At 60.1% G+C, this 24,099-nt stretch overlaps 2 protein-coding genes across 6 annotated transcripts in view; one reads left to right on the top strand and one right to left on the bottom strand.

The window, feature by feature from the left end:
* Nucleotides 1-450: 450 nt before the first annotated feature.
* On the top strand, nucleotides 451-4,843 carry LOC309604997 (mucin-6-like). The gene is made up of 4 exons (XM_082340093.1): nucleotides 451-1,439; nucleotides 3,004-3,042; nucleotides 3,563-3,665; nucleotides 3,992-4,843. The coding sequence occupies exons 1-4, from the start codon at nucleotides 1,043-1,045 to the stop codon at nucleotides 4,167-4,169; spliced, it is 717 nt and encodes a 238-aa protein (XP_082196219.1). The 5' UTR covers nucleotides 451-1,042; the 3' UTR covers nucleotides 4,170-4,843.
* A 1,837-nt stretch (nucleotides 4,844-6,680) lies between these two features.
* The window catches only part of AP2A2 (adaptor related protein complex 2 subunit alpha 2), a 63,222-nt gene continuing 45,803 nt past the window's right edge, over nucleotides 6,681-24,099 (bottom strand). For 3 of the 5 annotated variants that reach the window (XM_082341981.1, XM_082341985.1, XM_082341983.1), the window contains 15 exons: nucleotides 23,043-23,193; nucleotides 21,993-22,161; nucleotides 20,329-20,466; nucleotides 19,219-19,401; nucleotides 18,571-18,668; nucleotides 17,949-18,180; nucleotides 17,667-17,840; nucleotides 14,459-14,619; nucleotides 11,789-11,871; nucleotides 10,236-10,325; nucleotides 9,439-9,562; nucleotides 8,373-8,489; nucleotides 8,215-8,284; nucleotides 7,936-8,070; nucleotides 6,681-7,080 (listed from right to left, as the gene is read on the bottom strand). In XM_082341981.1, the coding sequence (XP_082198107.1) occupies nucleotides 7,003-7,080; nucleotides 7,936-8,070; nucleotides 8,215-8,284; nucleotides 8,373-8,489; nucleotides 9,439-9,562; nucleotides 10,236-10,325; nucleotides 11,789-11,871; nucleotides 14,459-14,619; nucleotides 17,667-17,840; nucleotides 17,949-18,180; nucleotides 18,571-18,668; nucleotides 19,219-19,401; nucleotides 20,329-20,466; nucleotides 21,993-22,161; nucleotides 23,043-23,193 (2,003 nt within the window). In that variant the 3' untranslated portion in view covers nucleotides 6,681-7,002. The remainder of the gene's footprint in view (nucleotides 7,081-7,935; nucleotides 8,071-8,214; nucleotides 8,285-8,372; nucleotides 8,490-9,438; nucleotides 9,563-10,235; nucleotides 10,326-11,788; nucleotides 11,872-14,458; nucleotides 14,620-17,666; nucleotides 17,841-17,948; nucleotides 18,181-18,570; nucleotides 18,669-19,218; nucleotides 19,402-20,328; nucleotides 20,467-21,992; nucleotides 22,162-23,042; nucleotides 23,194-24,099) is intronic. The other 2 variants (XM_082341982.1, XM_082341984.1) reach the window with 2 other exon arrangements.

Below are 24,099 nucleotides of genomic sequence, written 5' to 3'. Positions count from 1 at the left end.
CCCGCCACTGACAAAGACCACAACAGGGACCGCCACACCCAGAACCCCGCCACTGACAAAGACCACAACAGGGACCGCCACACCCAGAACCCCACCACTGACAAAGACCACAACAGGGACCGCCACACCCAGAACCCCACCACTGACAAAGACCACAACAGGGACCGCCACACCCAGCACCCCGCCACTGACAAAGACCACAACAGGGACCGCCACACCCACAGCCCCGCCACGGACAAAGTCCACAACAGGGACCGTCACACCCAGAACCCCGCCACTGACAAACATCACAACAGGGACCGCCACACCCACAGCCCCGCCACTGACAAAGACCACAACAGGGACCGCCACACCCACAGCCCCACCACTGACAAAGACCACAACAGGGACTGCCACACCCAGAACCCCGCCACTGACAAAGACCACAACAGGGACCACCACACCCAGAACCCCGCCACTGACAAAGACCACAACAGGGACCGCCACACCCACAGCCCCGCCACTGACAAAGACCACAACAGGGACCGTCACACCCAGAACCCCGCCACGGACAAAGACCACAACAGGGACCGCCACACCCACAGCCCCGCCACTGACAAAGACCACAACAGGGACCGTCACACCCACAGCCCCACCATTGACAAAGACCACAACAAGGACCACCCAAGCCCAGAACTCGGTCAGCACAGTACTACCACAAAACTCTAGCTTTAGCTCTACATTATCTTCTCCAACTCCTCTAAACCCAAGCCAAAGTCCTTTCACCACTTCTGTTTCTGTATCGAATCTTCCACATTACTCCTCGTCTTCATCCAGCACCTCCACTCTCTCCTCCCTGCCCACGACTTCCTCTCTTCCTTCTCACGTGTCCTCACACACCACTCCTCCTTTTATATCATCTTCCCCATCACCTTCAGCGGTTTCCACTTCACAGAGCATCCCAACCGTTAGTTCAGCTCCGCACAGCCCTTCCCCCTCTGCACCCGTGACCATATCACATACAGCCTCCCTGTCTACCAGCCCCTTTTCCCCAGCCACCATCATGCCTGTCAGGTCCTCCTTCTCACCTCCATCCTCTCCCACCCTGTCCCCTCTCCCCACTTCCAGTAGCACAGTCCTGCCTACCTCCCGGACCACAGCCAGCAACCCCACCTCCTCAGCTCTGTCCTCTCGGTCCACTACCTCACAGCCCACCTCTCTCACGACCCGAGCCCCTACGCAGGGCCTCCTGTCTTCTACCCTGGGGGTGACAGCCATCCCGAATTCTCCAGCCACCAACCTCACCACCAGACAGCCAAGTACCACCGGGTTGCCGGCCACCGTATTCCTGACCAGCTCCATCACTGCGCATGGAAGCTCCTCCTTGCCCACTGCCGGGTCCTTTTCCACCAGGGGCCAATCCATCTCCTCTCTCATCACATCTCTACCCAGTTCTCCAGGTGAGTGACATCTCTGCAGCCACCTCATGACCTGTGGTGCACACTTTTTCTCAGCTTTGTCTCTCCACTCTGGACAACACTCTGGGTCACTCCCATGGGCTCTCCGCCTTTTCTCGTCCCCTCACACTTCCTGATGACCCTATGGGCACTGCCTCTCGGCCTCTGCTCCCACCTCTGCTGCGCCCCATCATGACCTGCACACACCCCCAGAGGCTGGCCCAGCCCTTGCAGCAGGGGTGTCTCCTTTCCTCCCCCTAAAGCCTTCACTTTCCTTGCCTGGGGGTGGCCAGGCAGCACAGGGCACTGAGCAGACTCGGGGTCGGGCACAGCCTGGGGGAGCCCCCGCTCGGCCTCTGACCAGCCCTGGAGTGCCATTCCAGGTCTCTGAGCTTTGGTACTTCAGCTGTGCCCTGGGGGTGTCTAGAAGGACAGGGCCCCCACCAGCAGGCGGTGGCCAAGTCACATCTCCCCCAACCCCCTCTCCAGCCTGTCCTCTGCTGTATGTTGCTTACGTGTCCTCGGGGCCTCTCCTCAGCCTTTCTTGGCCAGGTCCCAGATCCTTTCTCCCCTCTTCTCAGGGCTCAGCTCCAGTGAATTCCAGTCTGGCCTAAATGGGCGCCTGGCCTCCCCCAGGTGGCCCCCTTCCCCACCTCAGGGCCTGACTGTCCTGCACCTGCCTCCCTCAGCCCCCCGCCCCTCCATGTCCCTGCTGCAGTCCTGGCCTCCCTTTGAGGTGACCCCCTCAGCAGCCTTCTACAGCGACCCTCTGCAGAGCTCAGAAGGACCTTGAGTTTCAACTCTCGCAACCCTCCCCCTGGTTGCAGAAAGCAGGCACGCGCCTCACCCCAGGTGATCGTCGGGGCCCGAGCTGGGACTAGCGGCCGGGGCACCTGCACTCCAGGGTTGGCGCCCACCCAGGTCTCAGTGCTGCAGGTGCCTCCAGCTCTGCTCTACTTTCCTGCCCCAGGCCTGCCTAAGCCCACCCTGTCCTCCAGGGACACCCCCTCCCCTGCACAGCCCCCGTCCCCTGGAGCGGGCTCCCCTCTCACACCCCCAGCCTTTCCCCGGCAGGACTGTCCACCACCGCATGACGGTGTTGAAAAAAGAAGTGTTTTCTCTTGTGGGACAAGGATGGGGTGGAGGCCGCCCATGAAGAGGGGACCCAGGACGTGGGGCGAGGGAGCAGGAGCTCAGGAGGGGAGGGGAGCTGGGGGCAGTGGGAGCCACAGCGAAGTACCCAGAGCCCCATCCCCGCTGGGCCTCTTGTTCCACCTCCACTGGAAAAGCAGGGCAGGCAGGGCTCGAGGCCACAGGGAGACCTTGGACGGGGGCAGGTGGGTAGGCAGGAGAGACGGTCCAGTCTTTGCCTTTTCACTCAAGTCCCACACTGGCAGCTCCTAATGGCAACACTGCTCTGCCGACTGTCGGGGCACCCACCACAGTCTGTCCCCTGGGACAGATGCAGGACAGAGCTCACAGCCAGGTCCACACCCCTGCAGGGAGCTCTTGTGACGCCAAGTGTCCCCTCAGGGGATGCTGATATCCTACCCAATCCCGACCGCAGGTACGGAGCCCAGCAGACCAGAAACACCTCTGCCCACAGGTTGGTGTCAGGCCAGGAGGGGAGGTGGAGAGGGAGGCTGGGGCCAGTGCTGGGAATCTGCCTCGTCCTCTGAGAAAACCCTTGACCCTGGGGGACTCCCAGTGTAGCCAACTTTCAGGAAGAAAACACACAACGAGAGACTTGGTATCAGGCTTTGTTCCCATGCAAAGCCATGAGGTCTGAGCTCAGTGGGGCTCGGACAAGGGGAGATGGCCTGGGGCAGGGGCCCAAGTGCAGGGTGGGGGCCCAGGGAAGATGCCACTGTGGGCACGAAAGTGCTGGTGGGTGCCCACACGGCCACATCCAGATCATCTAAGCTGTCGGGCACCTGGCAGCCTTCCCTTGGTGGAGCCGGCACTATCACCGTGCCACAGGAAAAGGGATTTAAAAACCCGAGGCCCAGAGCCAGGTATGTCAGTTCCTGCCCTTGAGAGGGCCAGGAGCGGAGCCCCCAGAGGCCACGCCTGTCCTCCAGCCCCACCGCGGGGCCGCCGTCTGATGCCTGCCTCTCGGCTCCCAGGGACCTGCAGCGTGAGGGAGTTTGAGGAAGAGGTCACTTACCAGGGGTGCACGGCCAACGTGACGGTGACCCGCTGCGAGGGCGTCTGCGCCTCCTCAGCCAGGTGAGTTGTCGGCCCCGTGCGGTCCTTGTCCAGGTCCCAGACTTGGAACCCGCCCTGCTCGACAGAGGCGCTCCTAGTGGAAGCTGGGGAAGATCCACCGAGAGCTCCCGGCCCAGGCAGCGTGCCGCCCCATCGGGTGGCCCCGGCCCGCACCCACCTCCACCACACCTGCCGGGAGCCGGGGAGGTCAGCGATGCGAGGCCAGCCCCTCCCCGAAGGCGCAGCCTGGGACCCTGGCGTCCACCTCTCCGAGCGACCGGGGAGGGGCAGGAGCGCTCCCGAGGCAGCGGCCCTGACCTGCGCTCCCCGCCGCCGCCCCTCCGCAGCTTCAACACCGACACCATGCGAGTGGACACCAACTGTAGCTGCTGCCACCCGCTCAGCTCCCACGAGAAGCAGCTCGTGCTGCCCTGCCCGGACCCCAGGGTGAGGGGACAGCGGCTGACGCTCACGCTGCAGGTATTCAGCAGCTGCACGTGCCGCTCCCAGCGCTGCAGAGACTAGAGACCTGGCCCCGGGAGTGAGGACCAAGCCGCGCCCCCGACACCCGCTCACCCCGACTCACTGTGCCCAGCAGCCCCTTTCCTAGGCACAGGGCATGGCCTCAAAGAGCCCTCAGATGCAGCTCCCCCGGGCATCTGAAGAGAAAGGGGCTGCAGGCGGGGGTCGTGCAGACCCTGACCAAACCCAGCAGGCTGCACTGGACTGCCAGCCTTGGGACTGCACGGGGCACTGCCCACGCTCCTCCACACAGCCTCCCGGCCTTTGAGGGCAGCCGTCCGGTCCTGCCGGGACCAGAACTCCGCCCCCGGTGGCAGGAGCCGGGAAGGCTGCTGCAGAGGGGGTTCCTGGGGAGACAGGGGCTGCCCAAGCAGAGAAGGGTTGGGGAGAGGCTCGGGTCACAGCGAGGAGAGGGGCCCTGGAGTCGGGGAAGGGAAGGGAGAGGCCAGCGTCACCGCCTGCCCACCAACAAAGCTCACCCTGGGGAGGGGACACCAGGCGCCTGTGCACCATGAGCCCCGCGTGAACAGACAACAAATAAACTGGCACTGGTCAAGGCACAAAGGCTCCTGAGCTCTGTTCCTGCTGTCTCCCACGCCCCTCGGGCATTCCTGAGTCCCCAGACCCACGGCCGGCCCATGGGGCTGGACCCGCACCAGTCTGGACCAAGAAGGGATGCCACTGCGGGCCCCCAGCCTTCCCCTCCCCTCCCCTCCCCTCCCCTGCAGGCCCTCTCACCCTTCCCAGCTCAGGACTACTCTCCTGTGAGGCCCTCCGTCCCGTGGGACCCTGTACCCTGCCTGTGGCTGGGGTCACCCCGCCTGAGCTCAGCAGGCTCACTCCCCAGGAAGGAACCCCTGGGCCCACTGGTCCCCTAGACCCAGGCCTCCAGAAGGCAGGCCCCCAACGCGCACCATGGAGTTGGGGGAGCCGAGGCCAGGCCGCGGGCCCCACCAGGATGAGTCCCACAGGCTCAACCCACGTCCCAAACCCAAGTGCAGAACAAAAGGCACGTCACCTCGACACACCTAAGCTTCCAGCCCCGTGACTGGGGAACAGGTTCCGGACGACGGGCCCGTGTCATCGGTTCTCAGCGCCCCATGCAGCCCCACAGGACGGGACCTCGAGCCGTGTGCCGGGCGCCTTTCCCTCCAAAGACCACACACATTCCGATCGCCATCCCAGCATTTGTTCTTCTTTGCTGATGGATGCTCACCCAGAACGGTGGGTGGAGGGAGGGCGTCGGCTGACATAAGAAACCAGCCCTGAGCTGGCAGTCCGAACACTGGAGCCCAAGCACCGCACACCGTCCAGCACCTTGAACAAAAGCACGACGGCCATGCCATCCGTCTGCAGTGCAAAGCGGTGCCACCAGCGGCCACGCTGCCACACGCGCAAGGCCTCAGCCTCCACAACTGCGCGCTGCAGGGGCCGCACAGGCTGGTGGGTGTGGGAACCTTGAGTGGGGCGTCCGCAGCGCGGGGGGCCCCAGTACCCGCATGGCGACTCCCAGAAGCTGCCTCCCCGCGACCCGCACCACGGCAGAGGGCCACTGTGTTGCCCTGCCCCACATGGTTTTCCCCACCGCGCGGCAGGGAGCCCGGTCCCTGCTGGAAAGCCAGGGTAACCAACAAGGGCCCCAGCTCTCCCTGGGCCCCTCAGTGCCGAAAGCAGACGTTGTCTGTCGAGGACAAACCTGCAGCCTGTGCCTGCCGCCCACCTGGTGCATCTGCCGCTAACAGGACACGGGCCCCCGCCTCGGCATCTCGAGGCGCAGGGGACGGCACGTGAGAGCCGCGCGCACGGGGCGGGGGCGGGGACAGGTGCCAGCTCATGCCCGCTCTGCTCTCTGCTTCCTGACCACACGCAGGCCTCCCTCCTCCCACTGCACAGGCCAAGGTCCACAGCACCCCAGCCTGCAATCATGACCCCGGCACATTTAGGCCACTGCACAGGGAAGAGACCAGCTCGCCTTCCAGAAATCTTCTCTGTTGGCCCACAACAAACGCTGCCATTACAATCAGGAACCAGTCCTGGGCCACTGTGGTGACGGTGCACTCATTTGAAACCCAAAGATGCATGAGGTTAGGTACACACCCTCTAGAGCCACCAGGAACCCTCCCCCCAGCACTGCACACATAAGGTCTCAGTCAGGCGGCTTTACAAATCTCACTTTAAGAACACAGTGCTGGGAAAAAGGAAAATACAATTAAATCTAGCCAGGATACGTGTTTTTGTTGATTGTCATTGAGAACACAACCCTGTCTAACTTCTAGATTCAGAACCCGGCCCCGGCAAGCCCCCAGGCACTGTGCTCTCACCCTGGCCGAGGTCGGCGCTTGGGCCCCATGTGGACATACCCATCAGACCCTGGGCCACCTCCCCGTCTCCCATCCAAGTAGCCAAGATCTATTCCCATGGCAGACAGAATGCCGCCTCTCCTCTCAGAGCATCAGAGATGAACTATCAGTAAGATAGCACCAGCATCTTGATAAAATTTCAAAAAACTTTCCATTTTCATTCAAACTTCTAAATTCCCTTTAATTTGTAGACTTAGCCACAGAACTGTCTTGATTTCTATAAGAGTGGATCCCGGGATCCACGCCCCTCTCCTCCTGACTGGGCAGGCCGGCTGGGTCCAGGTTGAGCCTGTTCTTCCTCAGCGGCACACAGGCTCCCCATCCATCCCCAGAAGGGACGAGGCCAGAGAAGCAGGGCTGGGAGGCGCCCGGGCTGCGACGCTAGACAGGGCATGGACTTGCAGCATGGCAACGAAGACGATAGTGGAGATGAAGAAAAACGCAGACACAGGAGCCTGACCCTCTGTCCTTGTTGATTAAAACTGTTCCGAAAGCAATTCACACAATCTCTGAGAGACGGTTTCTCTACTCGTCCGCAGCGTGAGTCGGTACATCTGAAACAGAGGACACAGCAGGTCAGTGGCGGTGCCAGGGCAGACACTGTGGGGCCAGCCCTGCCCCGCGGCCCCTCAAGGCCCCCTGCTCAGCCCTTCCCTGGAGGCGCCCACTGTTGACAGACTCAAGCCATCGAACACGCTTTCAGTGGCAAAAATAAAACAGCTTGACAATAACAAGTGCTCGTGTGCATGTGGACCAACTGGAACCTTCACGCGTGGCTGGTGGGCGTCTGAGACCGCATCGCTGTCGGGGCAGCAATGCTTACCGTGCCCGGACCCCATGAGCCGGCAATCCCACCCTGACTGTTCCCCATGTGAAATGAAAACACGGGCTGGTGGCACCGCCGGGGACAGGCGCCACCTCTTCCCGTTCCCAAGCAGTCCGTGTCCTACACAAAGGCACGCCCGGATGTTTGCAGCAGCCCTATTCAATGCCTCCTGAAACAGGGGCAGCCTGATGTCCATCGACAGGAGGGCTGGGCAAACCAGCGTGGCACCTCCCCGTAAAGGAGGGCCACGTGATCCACGAGGACCCACCGTGGACACGGCAGCAACACGGTGACTGCTGGAGCCCGGGGCCAGGCAGGCCCCACACTGGGCCACACGGCGCTGCCTCCTAGGGAGGCCGGGGCTGATGCGGGCGTGCCAGGGAACTTTCTGGGGCAGTGGAAATGTTACACGCACCAACAGGTGGTGGTGGTTACACAGGTGTACACATCTGTCGAAACACATCAAACTACCACATTTGGGATCTATCTGCACATCTCACTGTGTATGAATTACACCACAGTAAAAAAAAAAAAAAAAAAAAAAAATTTAAGCGTATTCAGCGATTCCCTCAAGGTGCTTGACCTGGGCTTGCAGATTCGGCTCCAAACGCAGTAAGCATCCAATCTGGGTGGTTTTGGTGTGTATGATACCGGCTCCCACAAAGTTTGCAGGATTAGGATCGACTTCCTCTAGGAGTGCAGAACCAAAGCCAATAATCTGTGGGAAGAACCGGGAGAAACAGGAGCCCCTTGCACCGGCGCCAGCAGAGGTGGAGGGTTCTCTGAGGGGAGAACCCGCCAGCCTCCTCCGAGGGCTCCGGTCGTGTCCCGACCCTGGGAACATCCACAGCAAGACCTTTACCTTGGCTTTGGTGATCTCTGTGTCCATTGGATGCTTCGCCTTGAAGATATTCTGCACTTCCTGCTGAGGACTGTGGGAAACAGAGGCCAGCGCGGGTGCCGTCAGCTGAGACAGAGCCGAGGCCCCCCGCCCATCCGGGGGCACAGGGCGCCACTCACTTGCTCAGCTGCTTCCAGCGCTGGAAGAAATCCTGAGAAGCCATTTCCGTGGGCTGGAAAAACTTGTTGAGTGTGATAGGCAGCTTCACAGACACATTCTGAAAGGTTCCCCCATACCTGTGAGCAACACAGAGGCATGCTGGGAAGAGTCCAGGTCCCGAGCATGCCACCTCCAGGGCACAGAGGGGCCGCGTGCAAAAGGTGGGGCGGAGAGATCTGGAAGGGCAGCCCGGGACTCCAGGGAGGCTGGTCCATCTCCGGCGCACCGTCATCGATGGCCGAGGACGTCGGGGAACGTGCCCTTGCCACCCCCGGCCAAGGCTGCCGGGCTGGTCGCACCACCGGGGACAGGCGCCACCTCTTCCCATTCCCGAGCAGTCCATGTCCTACAACTCCAAGTTTAAATCATGTGGGTTTTTTCTTTTTTCCATGAAAAGACTAAAAGAAAACAGTGCGCCTACGGAATGAAACAAAAATTCTGCACGTCTATTTCCCTATATTTTACAAAGTACACCATCTGCAGGTCTCTGTATACTTCGTATTTGGAAAGGTGCTTTTTCAAAATTTAACCTTACAAATAGCCAGCAGGGAAGGCTGGTGTGCACACTCTACCGCAGTCACTGAAAGATGGCAGGAACGAGCCGAGAAGCAACACAGACACGGCACAAAAAATCATCAAACCGGCCTGTGTGCTCAGAGTACAACACACAGGGGCTCACACACCCGACGAGGACCTGGAGGGCCCACCACCCTGCAGCTGACCTCTGGGGCAGCAGGCCGGGCAGCGCCGCGGCGCAACAGGCCCTCGGTCTCTGGCCTGAAAGCTCCGGGCCTTGGGAAGAAGGCCCCGCCCACCCGGCGTCCCAGACCCCGGGCACGCTTTCCCTCCCCCACTTCCCACACCCCCTGTAGCAGACGCCGGAGTGTGCACGGCAGGTCACCCCTCGGTCCTCACCACACCCTCTGAAGGAAGGATGCAGAGGTCCCACGTCACAGCCACGCACCAGCCCAGCCTGACACCCCCGCGGCCAGCAAGAGCGGCTGGTGCCTCGGCCGGGGCTCCCACCTGAACTGGATGTTGAGGACGGGCGCCTCGGTGAAGTCGGACACACACTCTATGTTGACGGCCTGCTGCACCTGCGCGCCCCCATCCACGGTGGGGTCCACGGGCTTGGTCTGCAGGCTCAGATGTGCGTGTGTCAAGGAAGCTGTGGCGACGCTGGGAACACAGGCTGAGCCCCGTGAGCCCCGAGGTCAGAGAGGCTCCAGAAGGGGCCCGGCAGGAGTCGGCGCTCACATCCTGACCTCGGACGAAACCTGCCGTACGTGTGTTTTTAATGACTATCCCGAAACACTTAGCTTTAACGGTCCACGTTTAAAACGTGCTTATCTTAAAATAAAAATAGATCTGGCCTGTAGTAAGGAGGTTCCCGCTTCACACGGCTTTTCCAGGGAAGGCGGCATCCTTGGTGGTCAAGCTGGGCCTCCTTCTCCCTCACTTTACCCGGGCGGCCCGTCCTCGCGGGAACAAGACACCTGGATGGCAAGGCTGACGGGCTGGAGAAGCTCACGTCCCAGTTCTGCCGTTTATATGGGACTGTCTCCGGTCGCAGCTCGTCCCAGGTGGCCCATCACTCGCTCTGCCTGGGCAGCAGCTCCCTGGGAGACTCCCCAAGGAGACCAGAGCCCCAGCGGATGTGGAGGCCGGAACAGGCCTGCATGAACTTCACCAGCGTCATAAACAAGCAACGTTGAGTGTGGGAAGGCCCCCTGAGGCTGCAGTAACAGCACCTGGAAACGTCCTCCTAGTCTACCCTCCACCCGCTTCTGCCAGGGGCCGAGGGGCAACGGAACCAAGGATATTGGCCTGGAGGTCGTCCGAACAGATGAGCGTAGGAGTAAAGCTCAGGAACTGCGTGGAGGTCTTATTACCGTAAAATATGAACATCCGGCCTGGAAGGAAGCAGAGGAGCTTGTTCCCGCGCCACAGCCCCCGCCCCACACAAGTGCCGCCCCGAGCCCGCGGCCTCGGCACTTGGGGGGCTCGGAGCCAGCACAGCAGAAACCGCCACACAGACCTCTGTGAACGTCTTTACGCCCTCAGAACTCAGAATGGAACGTGAACTTCCAACCTCCTGAAAAGGACGCACAGGTGGGCATGCCTCTCCCACAGCCTAAGAAACACCACGGCTCCTGGCTGACGCCACCGTGGCCCGGAGTCTAACCCCTTCATCAAATGAGAAACCAACACCTCCGTCCGTCCTCAGTGAGAAGGAGTCTGAGGGGCCCTGCGGGGCAGACGCGCTGCCTTCCCACCCTCCACTCGTTTCCGCAGACAAGGCTCCACGATGGTGCCAAGAGGGAGGCGGGGCCAGCAGCCCACAGGGCCCCTCGGCAGCAGCCCCAGTAGTCAGTGGGCATAATTTTGGGGGGCTGGGGGAAACAGAAGGCTTTTTTTAAAAATGGGGTAAAACATACAGTATACAGCCTGCAATTTACCATCTCAGCCACGTCTAGGTGCACAAGGCGGGGCACGAAGCACATGCACATGGTCGTGTTACCTTCCCCACCATCATCCCCGGAACGTTCGGTCTTCCCAAACGGACGCTCTGTCCCCATGAACACTCACTCCCCTCCCCTCCCCCACCCCGGGCCCCACCGTCTACTTCCTGTCTCTATGGATCTGACTCCTCCAGGGACCTCCTGGGAGTGGAATCAGACAGCATTTGTCCTCCTGTGACTGGATTATTTCACTGAGTGTAACGTCCTCAAGGTTCACCCTGTGTAGCCTGTGTCACAGTTTCCTTCCTTTTTAAGGCTGAGTAGTGTTCCGTTGTGTGTTTAAACCACATTTTGTGTATCCACTCAAATGGACGGACACTCGGGTTGCCTCCACCCTTTGGTGACTGTGAACGTGGGCGTGCGAGTACCTGTTCCAGTCGCTGCTTTCCTTTCAATTCTTTTGGGTAAATACCCAGAAGTGGGATTGCTAGGTCATATATATGGGAGTTCTATTTTTAGTTTTTTAAGAAACCTCCAGACTGTTTGCCACAGCAGCAAATACATCCCCCCAGCGCACAAGCTTCCAATTTCCCTACGTCCTCGCCAACACTTGTTTTGTTTTTTACAGCAGCCGTGCTGATGCGTGTGAGCTGGTACCTCGACGGGTCTGATTGCGTTTCTCAGACTATTAGTGATGCTGGGCACCTTTTCATGCTCTTTTGGACATCTGAATGTCTTCCTTAGAGAAATGTCTAAGACTTTTGCCCATTTCTCAACTGGGTTGTTTTTCTGTTGTTGATTTGGAGTCCTCTATATATTCTAGAAACTAGACCCTTTTGAGATATGTGATTTGGAAATACTTTCTCCTCATAACTTCTAAGAGAAGTTTTCATTAAGTAAAGTAAAACACGTACCTAAATTCTGCCGAAACTCAGACTTCAGTCCAATCTGAAGAAGCTGGTTTTCAAACAACACACCATTATTTTTACAGACAAACCTGGGGGACAAGGGACAGCATGTGAGTCACTCAAAGCCACCCACCCACCGAAAATACCAAGATCAGTTTTGAAAAAGGGTTTAAAGAACACGAAGACCAGAAAAACCTCTCTGGGACATGAGGGAAGGGAAAAGCAGCAAATATTCCAACAAACACCATTAAAAGCGCCCGCTAGAGATGGGAGGTAAGCTGAGAGGGTGACACGGCGCAACCAAGGAATGACCGCAGGAGCAGGTCGTCTGCCTTCCATGAAGGTGCTGCTCAACCGTGAACAGCTTCCACTGACTCAGGACACGGGCGCCACGGCAAAAGCACACACGTCTGTTCAGGTCGGCCCACAGGCTCGGCCACCTGACATGCCACCGGGGCTGTGCGCAGGCCACGCACACCCACGCCTACACCCAGGCGGCCCTCCCCGCGCCTCCCGTCCTCCCCTCCCCTCTCCCCCGCTCCCCCTTCCCCTGGTGCTGGGAAAGCTGGACAGCTACGTGGAAAAGCATGAGCCTAGAACATCTCACGCTACATACAAAAATAAACTCAGAATGGATTAAAGACTGACATGTAAGCCTGAAACCATAAAACTCCTAGAAGAGAACACAGGCAGAGCACACTTTGACATAAACCGCAGCAAATATTTTCTTGGATCTGCTCCTAAGGCAAAGGAAACAAATGCGAAGATAAACGAGACCTAATTAAACTTAAAAGCTTTTGCACAGCAAAGGAAATCATCAACAAAACAAAAAGACAACCTACTGAATGGGAGAAAATATTTGCAAATGGTAAGACCAATAAGAGGCTAATTTCCAAAACATATAAGCAGCTCATACAACCCAATATCGAAAAACCAAACAACCCAATTAAAAAACAGGCAGAAGACCTGAATAGACATTTTTCCAAAGAAGACATACAGATGCCAACAGGCACATGAAAAGATGCTCAACATCACTGGTCATCAGGGAAACGGGGATCAAACCCACAAAGAGACAACACGTCACACCTGTCAGAATGGCATCAGCAAGAAGCCCACAAGTAACAAATGCTGACGAGGACGTGGAGAAAAGGGAGCCCTGGCACACTGTTGGTGGGGACGTAAACTGGTGCAAACACTGGAGAACAGTATGGAGGTTCCTCCAAAAACTAAAAATACAGCTACCACATGATCCAGCAATTCCAGTCCTGGGTATATTCAAGGAGAATGAAAACACTAATTTGAAAAGATACACACACCCCAATATTCACAGCAGCATTATTTACACAAGTGAAGATATGGAAGCAACCTAAGTGTCTGTCAGCGGATGAGTGGATCAAGATGTGGTATAATATACAATGGAATACACACACACACACACATACACACACTCACTCAGTCAGCCATAACAAAAATGAAATTCTGTCATTTGCAACATGGATGGACTTGGAGGGCGTCATGCTAAGTGCAATAAGTCAGACAGAGAAAGACAAATACTGCATGCTGCCATTCACGTGTGGAATCTGAAAAATAAATGAATATAACAAAGCAGAAACAGACTCACAGATATAGAGAACAAACTAGTGGTTACCAGCAGGGAGAAGGAAGAGGAGAGAGGGAAGACAGGGTACGGGAGTAAGAGGTACAACCTGCTATGCATAAGATAGATAAGCTACAAGGACATATTGTACAGCACAGGGAAATACAGCCACTATTTTGTAATAACTTTAAACGGAATATAACCTAAAACAGTTGAGTCCCTACGTTGTACACCTGACACTAATATGATGTTGTAAACCAACTAACTATACCTCAGTTTAAAAAAAAGAGAGTCTGTTTTCAGCCAGAGACGGACAACCAGCGGCACTGCAAACCTGCCCTTCCCCAGTCATTTCCAACAAGCAACAGGAAAGACGAATTAGCACGCGGGGTGAACGGAGAGAGACTGGAGAAACTAGACAACCCAAGAACTCTTCCGTGGTCACAAAGACCGAGGACAAGCAGCCGCTCCTCGGAGACAACAGAACTCACACCCACGCTCCTCTCGGAGGGCGGCCCCCACCTCCTGGCTGGATTTAGATCCGCAGAGACAGGGGGACACAGAGCAAGCAGGGAAAAGCGACAGGACCCGCGCAGCAAAGCACGGCCAAGAGCAGCCTGGGATTTCGCCTTCAAAGTGGGGGAACGGGGCCAAGTCGACCGCACGCAGGACTCTGCTGGCCCACAGCAGGGGTGTGAACGTCGGGACACCGGTCAGACAGAGGTGACAAGGATGGAACGGGTCAGCGGAGGAGCAGGAAGTGGGCCTTGGAAGCAGACCCCACAGGACAAAGCAGTGACTGTGAACTGAAGAGCGTTTCTTCAAAAAAAAAAGCTAGGTGCCTGGAGGGCAGACACGGGGCGTGATCAGAGAGCCCAGGGGCACAGCACGGAGAGCAGAGTACAAGCGTCCGGCAGGGCAGGCGCAGCCCACAGCAGCAGAGAGCACGCGGGGCGCCCGCCGCTCCCTCACCCGCCCAGAGCCTGAGCCTCCTTCCTCCCTGAGGGCAGGGCGCCCAGGGCACAGGCCTGGCAGGGGCGGGGGGAGCCCCTGTCCTCGGGAGGCAGGCGGCAGACTACCTGGCGAAGTTGTCCTCGGAGCCGGGAGCCAGGGGAGCGACCGCGGAGGGTGAGTCTGAGAAAACGTCCACGAGCAGCCCGCCGGCGGAGGGTGGCGGTCCGGTGGGCACGGGGGGCGCAGGGCCCAGCCCCAGGAGGTCTGCTGACGGAGACGGCGTGGACTGGAAGAGAGGGCGGGGGGGGTCAGCGCGGAGGCTCCTGCGCCCCCCTCACCCTGAACAGGGGCGTCGGGCGGCAGAGAGGAGCCCGCGCACGTCACTGTGAACCACGTAACCAGGCTGCGAACACGACAGGAGTGAAAGCAAGCGGCTTAGGAGGGTGCGTCCTAATCGTTTCTATGTTCCATTTCGTTGCAGAGAAAAAGCAGATAAAACGCCTGCAGAACAGGGTTTTGTTTTTAAATAATTGCTTTTTTCCTTGTTTTGTCTTTTTTTGTTGTTGTTGAAGTATAGCTGATTTACAATGTTGTGCCTAAATAGCTGCTTTTTGATCCTAGGCAAAAGACAAAGAACAAAGCCAAAGCCCTTCCCAAATCACTCTCCAGACTCACACAGGAGACACCACAGTGCACTCACCATACGCTCACTCCCCAGACGTCCCCCCACCGGCTGCACAGAGAGCTGGCGCCGCCCCTGCCAGGGCGGACACGTTCCAGAAACGTGCAGGGTCCTGATGACCACGAGGATCGTGTCGCAGCAAGAACCAGGCCTGTGAGAACTCATCTGGAATGACGCTTAAATGTCCCACTGGACCGTCCTGAGGGCAAATATCCACTTACAGTCACCTGAGGCTACATCCGAGAGCTGCTTTTGGTCACTGCAGTGAACATCTTGCTCGGTTTTACGACACACTCCCTCATCTTTCCAGGAACGCGGCCACGCTGGCAGCCACGCTGAGAGCCAAAGGAGGCCAACGCCCTTTCTTTCTCAGGAGTGTGGATGCACCCACCCTGGGCACTGGCCAGTCCGCCCTCAGGCCATGCTGAGGACGTACACGCAGGAATCATTACGTTAGCATAAATAACTACTTATTTCCCTTTTATATTTAGAGCACTGCACTGAATTTCTAGCAAAATCACACATGTAGGCAGACGATCTTCTGTATGGATTCCACGCTGAGACAAAAGAGGCGTCACAGAACACGTGTCCCGTCCCGCAGAGAGGACGTGGGCCTGAGCCGGCTGAGAGCTCCGCTCCGCGTGCCGGGCCCTCCTTCCCGGGGCTCCAGGGCAGGCAGCACGCCAGGCCCACCCTGCGGCCGGAAGCGGGCGGCTCCGGGTGCAAGGGGCTCCTGGGTAGAGCGGACAGGCCAGGCCGGGCTCCCCAGGAGAAGGGGAGGGGGCCCCAGAGGAGCTGTCGAGCTTCATCAGAAGCTTCTGCGCCGTCGGGGAGAGTCTGGATGAAACGGCCACGGGGGCTCTCGGCCCTGCACCTGGGACGACACTCCCGCACACACAGCCCCTCACAACAGCCTCCCGCCAGCGAGGCCACCTTCGGGAGCCTGGCCACCCAAGGTTAGGAGCTGCTCCCGGGGGGCCCCGAGCCTCCTGTGAGTGACGCGAGAAAGGCCTCTGCCTGGGCCGCAGAACCCGCAGCCTGACGGGGTCACTGCACCTCTGCCACCTACTGCACAATGTCTCCACTGGTTCCCGAAGAACAGCGCAAATGCTTTTTAAAGTAGGAAAACCCTTCTGTCCCGTTAAGTCAAACACGGACAGACAAAAGCAAGGCTGCTCCTTGGGGAGGCCCCGCTAGGACGCCTGCTCCCTCCCCAGACCCCACGTGCAGGCTCCACCCTGCAGCACTGGGACCCCCCGCCTCTTCTCAGGACTCGGGGAGACCCTCCCCAAGGAGCCGGCCTGGCACCCACTCTGCACAGGTCACACCCGCTCGAAGCACCGCACACCACAGGGCGCAGGGCGGCTCCGGGCTCCTCCGCCAGCCCAAAGCCCCAGGAGGACTGGCGGCCTCCAGACAGCCACCCTCAAGGCGCACAGACAAGCACCCCGAAGCCACAGCTGAGCTGAGCTCCCAGGAAGGCCACAAAGAAAATCACTTCCTGGCGTGACCTGTGAGCCTAAACAAAAGGCATTCTGGCCGATATTACACAAAGCAAAAGGCGTCACAGGTTTTCTTGTAAAATCCAGACATCTCAATGCCACTTTGAGGCGGGGCCTCCCTTCTGAGTTTGAAGACAGGAGAAAGAAGACACCAGGAGGAGAATCCCAGCCAGGAGGGACCCCAGCCTCTTCTGTCCTGCTGCTTCTGCCTCAACTCCCCAGCCCCGTCAAGGCCTTCCCCCTGCCCCAGCTCCCTGAGCCGCGAGGACAAACGGGAACTCACATCCACAGGGCCACGAAGGGCGCCCCTGGAGAGAAGGTATCAGGGCTCAGGTGAGAGGTCCTGACTATGACGGGGCCCCAAGTCAAGGGCCAGGCCAGGTCTGAGCACAGGCCGCACGGCGGGCCCGAGGCCCCGGGGCACACAGGGAGATGTGGAGCCAGGCGAGCGGCCCCCCGCAGAGCACCAGGACTCAGACACGAGCACGCGCTGGATGAGCAAACCACCCGGGCCCCAGGCCGTCCGCACGCGGGCATGCGCCGCCCTCACAGACGCCGCCGGACAGTGTAAGCAGCACCGTCCATGGCGCTGGACCGGCGTCCTGGAGGGGAGACACAGCTCTCCAGGCTGCCTCCCGACGGGCCAAGCGTAAAGCCCAAGGTCCTCGGGAGCCGCGCGCAGGGCCACGGGGGCTGCTGCCCAGCCGGGCTCACGCACCTGCGCCCCGGGCTCCCTCCAGCGAGCCGAGAGAGGAAACCCAACTCTCCAAACGGCATGTTCCCCGACGAACGCCGAAGGACACGTTCTCAGGGCATCGTGCGCGAACAGCACGCGCGCTCTGATGTGCTCACTAGTGAAAAACCTCTGAGGACAGCAGGAGGCGGGTCCACTGGAAACCAGCGAGCGGCACGGGACTATACGGCAGTCGTGCAAGAGACGGGTGACCACGCCTTCTAAATCCAAAGCCGAGGGGAGACGTGGGAGCTGACCGCGGACCCCAGACAACCATCCGACAGACACAGTCTGGCCGACAGACACAGGTGTCTGGGTCAGCCCGCCCCCCAACGACAACAGTCCAGGGTCACGGATCTCGGGGACCAGGTGCCCCAGGAGCTCACGCAGGGTACGGCCCTCAGGAGGCGACCCACCGCGGCGCTGGTGCTGGACGGGGCGGGCTCAGGGCCCCCATTGACGTCGGCGCTCCTCTCCCGCTTGGCCTCCTCCAGGTCAGTCACCGTGCTGGGGCCCTTCTTCTTCTTGAGCTTGGCCAGGATAGAAGACTCACGTTCTGGAAACGGAGGCATCTCCTCCAGGACAGTCGCCTGGGGGGAAAGGAGTCCTGGGTGAGCGCAGCACAAAGCCCCATGGCCCCCGGCCCCCAGACAGGGCGGCCAAGGCGAGGCGTGGGGGAAGAGAGCAGCGTGGCGCACCAGGATGTCGGTGCTGGCGACGGTGCTGAGCCGCAGGTACTCGACGGCGCGCTGCTGCAGCTCCACGTCAGCGTTCTTCAGCTGGCTGTCACTGCGCAGCACGTCCTGGATGGTGCCCTTCACCTCCGGGAAGAGGTTCACGAACTTGATGTAGGTGGACAGGAGGAGCGCCCTGGTGGGGACGCTGCACAGGTGGAACTTGGAGTGCAGCAGGTGGAACTGGGTCAGGGGGCTGGGGGGGGCACACGGGGCACGGCGTCACCGCCACGCCTCACGCCCCGCCTGGCCCACCCCGCCGGAGCCTGACCCCCGCGCGTCCCCGCCGGACGGGGAGTGAGCGCGGAGTGACGCGGGGAGGTGAGCCCACGCTCCGCCAGAACCTGCGCGTTCCGGCTCCAGGCCGAGCCCAGGCTTCCCTCTGAAGAGCGCTGGCCATCGGCCACGCCTCCTTTCCCCCCAGAATCCCCGTGTTCCGTACAGTCAACCAGAGTGGACGTGCCCTCGCTCCGGGCTGTCCTGGGGAGCTCGGGACATCAGCTGGCCTCTACTAGGCCATCGGGTGAGAACCACTGGGCACAGGCCCGGCACTGGACGCGGGACTCCCGGCCCCCGGGTGACTCACCTGGATCTCGGGTCTCCTGCTATCAAGTTCCCAAACTCCCCTAGGATGTAGCCACCGACTTTGACCAGGTTCTCGTGGCATGCTGGGGCCTGCAGCGCCTACGGAAGAGCACACGCGGTGAGCCTGGTGCCCAGGCAGAGGAGGCACCGGTAGCGCTCGGCCTCCGGAGAAAGCCACCGAGCCGCGTGACGAGCCAGGAGAGCGGGCTCAGGCTGCCTTCCCGGGGAGCCTGCTGAGCCCCTCCCGAATGCACTCCCCGCCCCATCCTCCCTCCTGGCCACTTCGGCAGAGGAATCAGTAGCAGGGGAGCCCCACGGGCAGGGCCGGGGCCGACCCCACCCCTGGAATGAGAGCTGCTCCCAAAAACTGACGCTTGGGCCCTGGGCAGGGGTGGGGGCACACGGCCCTCGCCGACGGAGACCGCGAACCCCCCGTGGCGGCCCCACGCTTGCTCTCGGACACACAGAGGCCAGCCCGAGGCCCCGGCCCGGGCAGCTTGCTCAGGAGGCCGCTCGCTGACCGAGAGCCTCCCACCCGGGGCCGCCGTGCTGAAATCAGGGAGAGAGGGCACTGAGACTCCAGCGGAGGCAGGAGCAGTGCCGGAGCCCGGCCTGCGGGAAGGCTGGCGGGGGCGGGGCGGGGCCACACCTCAAACACCGTCTTGGCAGCGTAGCCCTGCACGTCGTCCCGGTTGATGACGATCTGGATGACGCGGTACCACACCTCCTCGCTCACGTAGTCGCCCGCGATGCGGATCAGGTTCAGGATGGTGTCCACGTACCACGTGTAGTCCACGGCGTACTTCTCCGCCAGGATGGCGACCTTCAGCACCTGCAGGGCACGGCCACTCAGGGAGGGCCTCAGAAGGGCCTGAACCCACGCCAAAGCGACCCCCACCTCTCAAAGGCGCCCGTAAGTCTAAGGTTCCAGGAGCAGACGTGGAAGGACGTGTCGAGGGAGAACAGGCGAGACGGGCACAGCTGCAGGAGGCACGGCGAGCCCCGCCAGCCCCGCCCACCCGGCCCGCGGCCGAGGCAGCCCCGCTGGCAAAGCGCCGGCCGCGCTCGCTGGGCCTCCTGCTCCAACAGCCCTTCTCACCGGCTCCCCAGGGCCCCTGCTCCGGGCTGTGGAAAGGAGACCCCTCACCTCCCCAGGGTACAGCCTCCTCCTGCACTGAGCCTGCCCTGAGCAGCACTGCCGCCGACCTGGAGCCCGGCCCCCCGCGCTGCCGCCCTCACGCCCACCTTCCCCAGCGTGACCTCCTGACCGCGCCCCAGAGGCCCCGTCCACCTGCTCTGCACACCCTCTGGCCTCCAAGTCGACCCTCCGTAACGACCCCAGAGCGTCGCTCCAGGACACCCGCCTCGTCACCGCCCTCGGCTTCAAGTCCTTCAAGCCCAGAGCTGGCCCCAAAGCTGGGCGCTGGGGGCCCCTCACTGCCACGCCGGCCTGTGTCTCCGCTGTGCCCACCCCCCACGCACGCCCTGCTCCCTCCGTGCTGAGCACCTGCCTCCTGGGACCTCTGCACAGGAGGGGGAGGCGGAGGAGGGGGAGGAGGGGAGGAGGGGGAGGGGAGGGCCTCTGCAAAGTGATTCTGAAAGACCGGAAGGCTCCACTGAAAACGCTGATAAAAAACTAAAGCAAAGGACTCTTCCATCCAGTATGCAGTAGACTCCCAACAAAGGCTGTAAGAAGGCACCTCAGCTGAGACACACAAGCATCGGTGCCGGTGACGACACAGAGGCCGCCAGAACTCACAATCTCTTCTCGGATAGAGTAGTCGGCCGTCTCCAAGTAGCTCAGCATCTCGGCCACGATCTGCTGGGCGTTGCTGCGGTCGCACATGGCGTAGAGGAGGTCCACGGCCCGCTGCCGCACGCTCACGTCCCGCTCCGTCTGGGGAACGAGCACAGAGCCAACAGCCACATGAAAGGAGCCTGGGCAGGGGACGGTGGCAGTCCGCTGTGACACATACCCTCCCATGGTCCCGAGCCGGGCGGCTCAGGCACACCCCCCCGACCCCGTCCCAATGCTCACTCGGAGCTCTCCCCACTCACCTCCCAAATCCAGGGCCCCGAGAGCCCCTCACTTGCCACCCCACTGCCCCCCTCACTCCGGCACTCGGACCAGGCGGCTCTGGACCGGCCAAGATCACGACCCCGCTCCATCCCCAGGGGGTGGGTCAGAGGCCGGCCCCTTCCGCGTCGCCTGAGAGCCTGTCCCCGTGCTGGCTCCCAGCCCCAGCGCGGAGCCTCAGAAACAAGAGCACGGCTGCTCCCCAGCACAGGACAGCATGAGAGGCGCTGCCGTGGGCCCAGCCACAGGCACGGCAAGAGCAAGTCTTTCTCATCCAGGCAGTGACCGAAAGAGACGCCAAAGCCACCCAGGAGGAATTCGAAACACCAGAAAGCGAAATTCCAAACCTTTGTACGGCCTCTTGTTCAAAACACACACCAAAAATGTCTATTCAGTACATGCAAAGCCAAAGGAACAGGGTCAGACGTGTTCTCAGCAGTAAGCCCAGGACCAAGACAGTGGGTTCTGTGGCTTCCCCACCTGCCTTCAGTTTTCTTTCTGTGGCTTCCCCACCTGCCTTCAGTTTTCTTTCTGTGGCTTCCCCACCTGCCTTCAGTTTTCTTTCTGTGGCTTCCCCACCTGCCTTCAGTTTTCTTTCTGTGGCTTCCCCACCTGCCTTCAGTTTTCTTTCTGTGGCTTCCCCACCTGCCTTCAGTTTTCTTTCTGTGGCTTCCCCACCTGCCTTCAGTTTTCTTTCTGTGGCTTCCCCACCTGCCTTCAGTTTTCTTTCTGTGGCTTCCCCACCTGCCTTCAGTTTTCTTTCTGTGGCTTCCCCACCTGCCTTCAGTTTTCTTTCTGTGGCTTCCCCACCTGCCTTCAGTTTTCTTTCTGTGGCTTCCCCACCTGCCTTCAGTTTTCTTTCTGTGGCTTCCCCACCTGCCTTCAGTTTTCTAACACGTAGGAATGCAGTGGATGTGGCTGTGTCGGACCCTGAGGAACCAACCCTCATTAGAGCAGAAGACCTCAGCTTGGCTCTTCCAGCTCTGGAATTTCAATTCCCTGGAAAAAGCAAATATTCTTCTGCAAGGAGTGAGTTTTCTCGGAGACGTGGACAAAATATTTCATCCTTCTACCAAAAAGAACAGTTTCTATTGATCCCAATTTTCATTGCGACTCTGCTCACGTGCCTGGCCCAGCAGGAGATGCCCTGTGTGGTCATGGTCTCTCGCGGGCAGAACCCAGAACCGCCCGGGGACGCACGCAGCCGGCCAGATTGCCCGGGGCCTGAGAGCACGGCCCCAAGTGACCGCGGGACCCCCCCCACCGGTAGCTCATGAGTGACAGCATGAGTGACACAGGGACAAGGCGCCCCCGTGGCCAGGCAGCCCCCGGAAGGGCACACTTGCCTTCAGGGCGCTGATGACCGTCTCGATGTGCGTCTTCACGGCCTCGTGGGAGAACTCGGAGCTGGCCAGCGCGCACATGCTCTCCAGGGCCAGGTAGCGCAGGTTGGTCTCCCGGTGCTGCAGGAACTGGCCCAGCTGGTTACAGGCGCGGACCAGCAGGTTTGGCTCGCTGTGCGGACGGGAGAGGTGGGTGGGCAGGGGTCCCCCATCAGCCTAGGCCGTGCCACGTTCACGGCCACCACGGCCTCCCGGGGCGCAAGGCCTGACGCTCACTCTGGTTGGCACCACACGAGGACCCGCGCCTCGCGTCCCCCAGAGCATTTCTGAGTGCATCTGCAGAACCCCTGACTCCAGAGGGTCGAGGGCAGCTGAGACCCTGAGCCTCCACGCCAAGCTGGCGGGGCGGGGGCGGCAGGGGGACCCGGCTTTCACCAAGCCTCACCCAGGGGGTGGCTCTCAGCCAGAGAACCCGCTTGGCCGACAGCCGGACAAAAGCCACGACGCCAAGAGACAGACGCACAGACAGAGATGATATAAAAGAGGTTACTGGCTATTTAAGTACCGACTACATGAAACTTGGCGTTAAGTCTCTGCTCGCTCTTTACTCTGCCCTCTGAACACAGTTAACAAGGACAAGGAGGCCCCTCCGAGAGGGACAGTCTTGTTACCGGTGCCCAGCCCCGTGGACCGCAGAGCTCAGGCAGCTGCACCTGGCGGAAGCGCTGCAGGAAGGCGGGGCCGCAGGAGCACCCCCCACCCCCTCCCCTCCCTCCGCCTCCCCCTCCCCTCCCCGTGCCACCTCCACACGCTTTCCCACCACAGCCTCGGACCAACAAAGCCTACAGGGCGCACGTGCTCACGCCGCATTCCCAGGTGGCCCTGGGAGCAGCGGGTCGGGCAGGACGCCCAAGAGAAGCCGGGGAGCCCTCTGGGGGAAGTGAGACCACGGCAGTCAAGCTCACGGCGTGGAGGCTCTGAGGCCAGAGCGCGCGCGGGGCGGCTCAGAGCGCGGCGCCCTCAGGCCGCCGGGGAGGGCGGCGCGGGGCCCACCTGTCGTGGTGGATGATGAGGCTGATGGCCTCGAAGAGCACGGCGTTCTTGGCGTTGGAGTGCTGCACCTTCTTGGACTTGGGCGGCTCCTGGGCCTTGTTCAGAATCGTCTCCAGGCACTCGGTGAGGCGGCCTCGCACTGCAGGGTCTTCTGGGCGAGACAGACAGACGTTGGCCCGGCTCCCCTCGGCCCGCACGGCCGCCCCACCTGCGTACTGGTACCCCTCATCTCACAACCCCAAAACGAAGGGCGAGGACCCCTACTCAAACCGTGTGGCTGCTTAAAATAAGAGGATTTGACAGCCAGGGTAACTACACGTACATTTTAACACAAATAACATACACAAGTTTTTGCTGAAATATAGATTATGTAAGTCAAGGAAAATAAAATCTCAGAGACATGGACAAAACACATGATATGAAAGTCTGAGGGAAGGGGGAGCAAAAGGTTTTTTCCTCTACCTGCTATTACCAATAGAAACAGAGAAAACACTATGAAGAGCAATAAAATGAGAAAGAAAATTTTAAAGTTCTAGTCAAACCAGAAGAAAAGAAATAACGGACCAAAAAAAGACTAAGAAAGCAATAAAAATACCAAAACTCCAGAAACTGTTGCAGCACATCTAAGGCACCTACCCAACCACCAGCTGCTCAGGGAGGGCAGGCCCTGCACACCTGAGCGGACGGAGGGCAGGGCCCCCAAAGCCGCCCCGGGATGGGGGGCAGGGGCCTGAAAGGAGGAGGAGGGTGATGAGATTCACCCCCATCGGGGGTCGGAGTCGCCCCAGGTCTCGGAATAAAGGAGGCAGAGGTCAGTTCCACGGAGAGAACTACTGCCGCAGGGGAGACGGGGGCGGCCGGCGGGCGGGAGGGGGAGGCAACGGTGGGGTCCCGCTCCCGCTCCCACGTGAGGGCTCTGCCGCAGGGTGTGCGGCTCACGCTTTAGCATAAAACAGACTCAGAATGGAAAGTTACTGGAATTTAACAAAGACATACCTTGTACAAACATAAATGAAGATTAAAATGTAAAGGTTACAACAATAAAACCATCTTTGTA

Source organism: Balaenoptera borealis (assembly GCF_965194805.1).
Source record: "Balaenoptera borealis genome assembly, chromosome: 11".
Classification (NCBI taxonomy): domain Eukaryota; kingdom Metazoa; phylum Chordata; class Mammalia; order Artiodactyla; family Balaenopteridae; genus Balaenoptera; species Balaenoptera borealis.
Note: the sequence above shows the minus strand (reverse complement) of the source record. Positions and strands in the feature narration are given on the sequence as shown.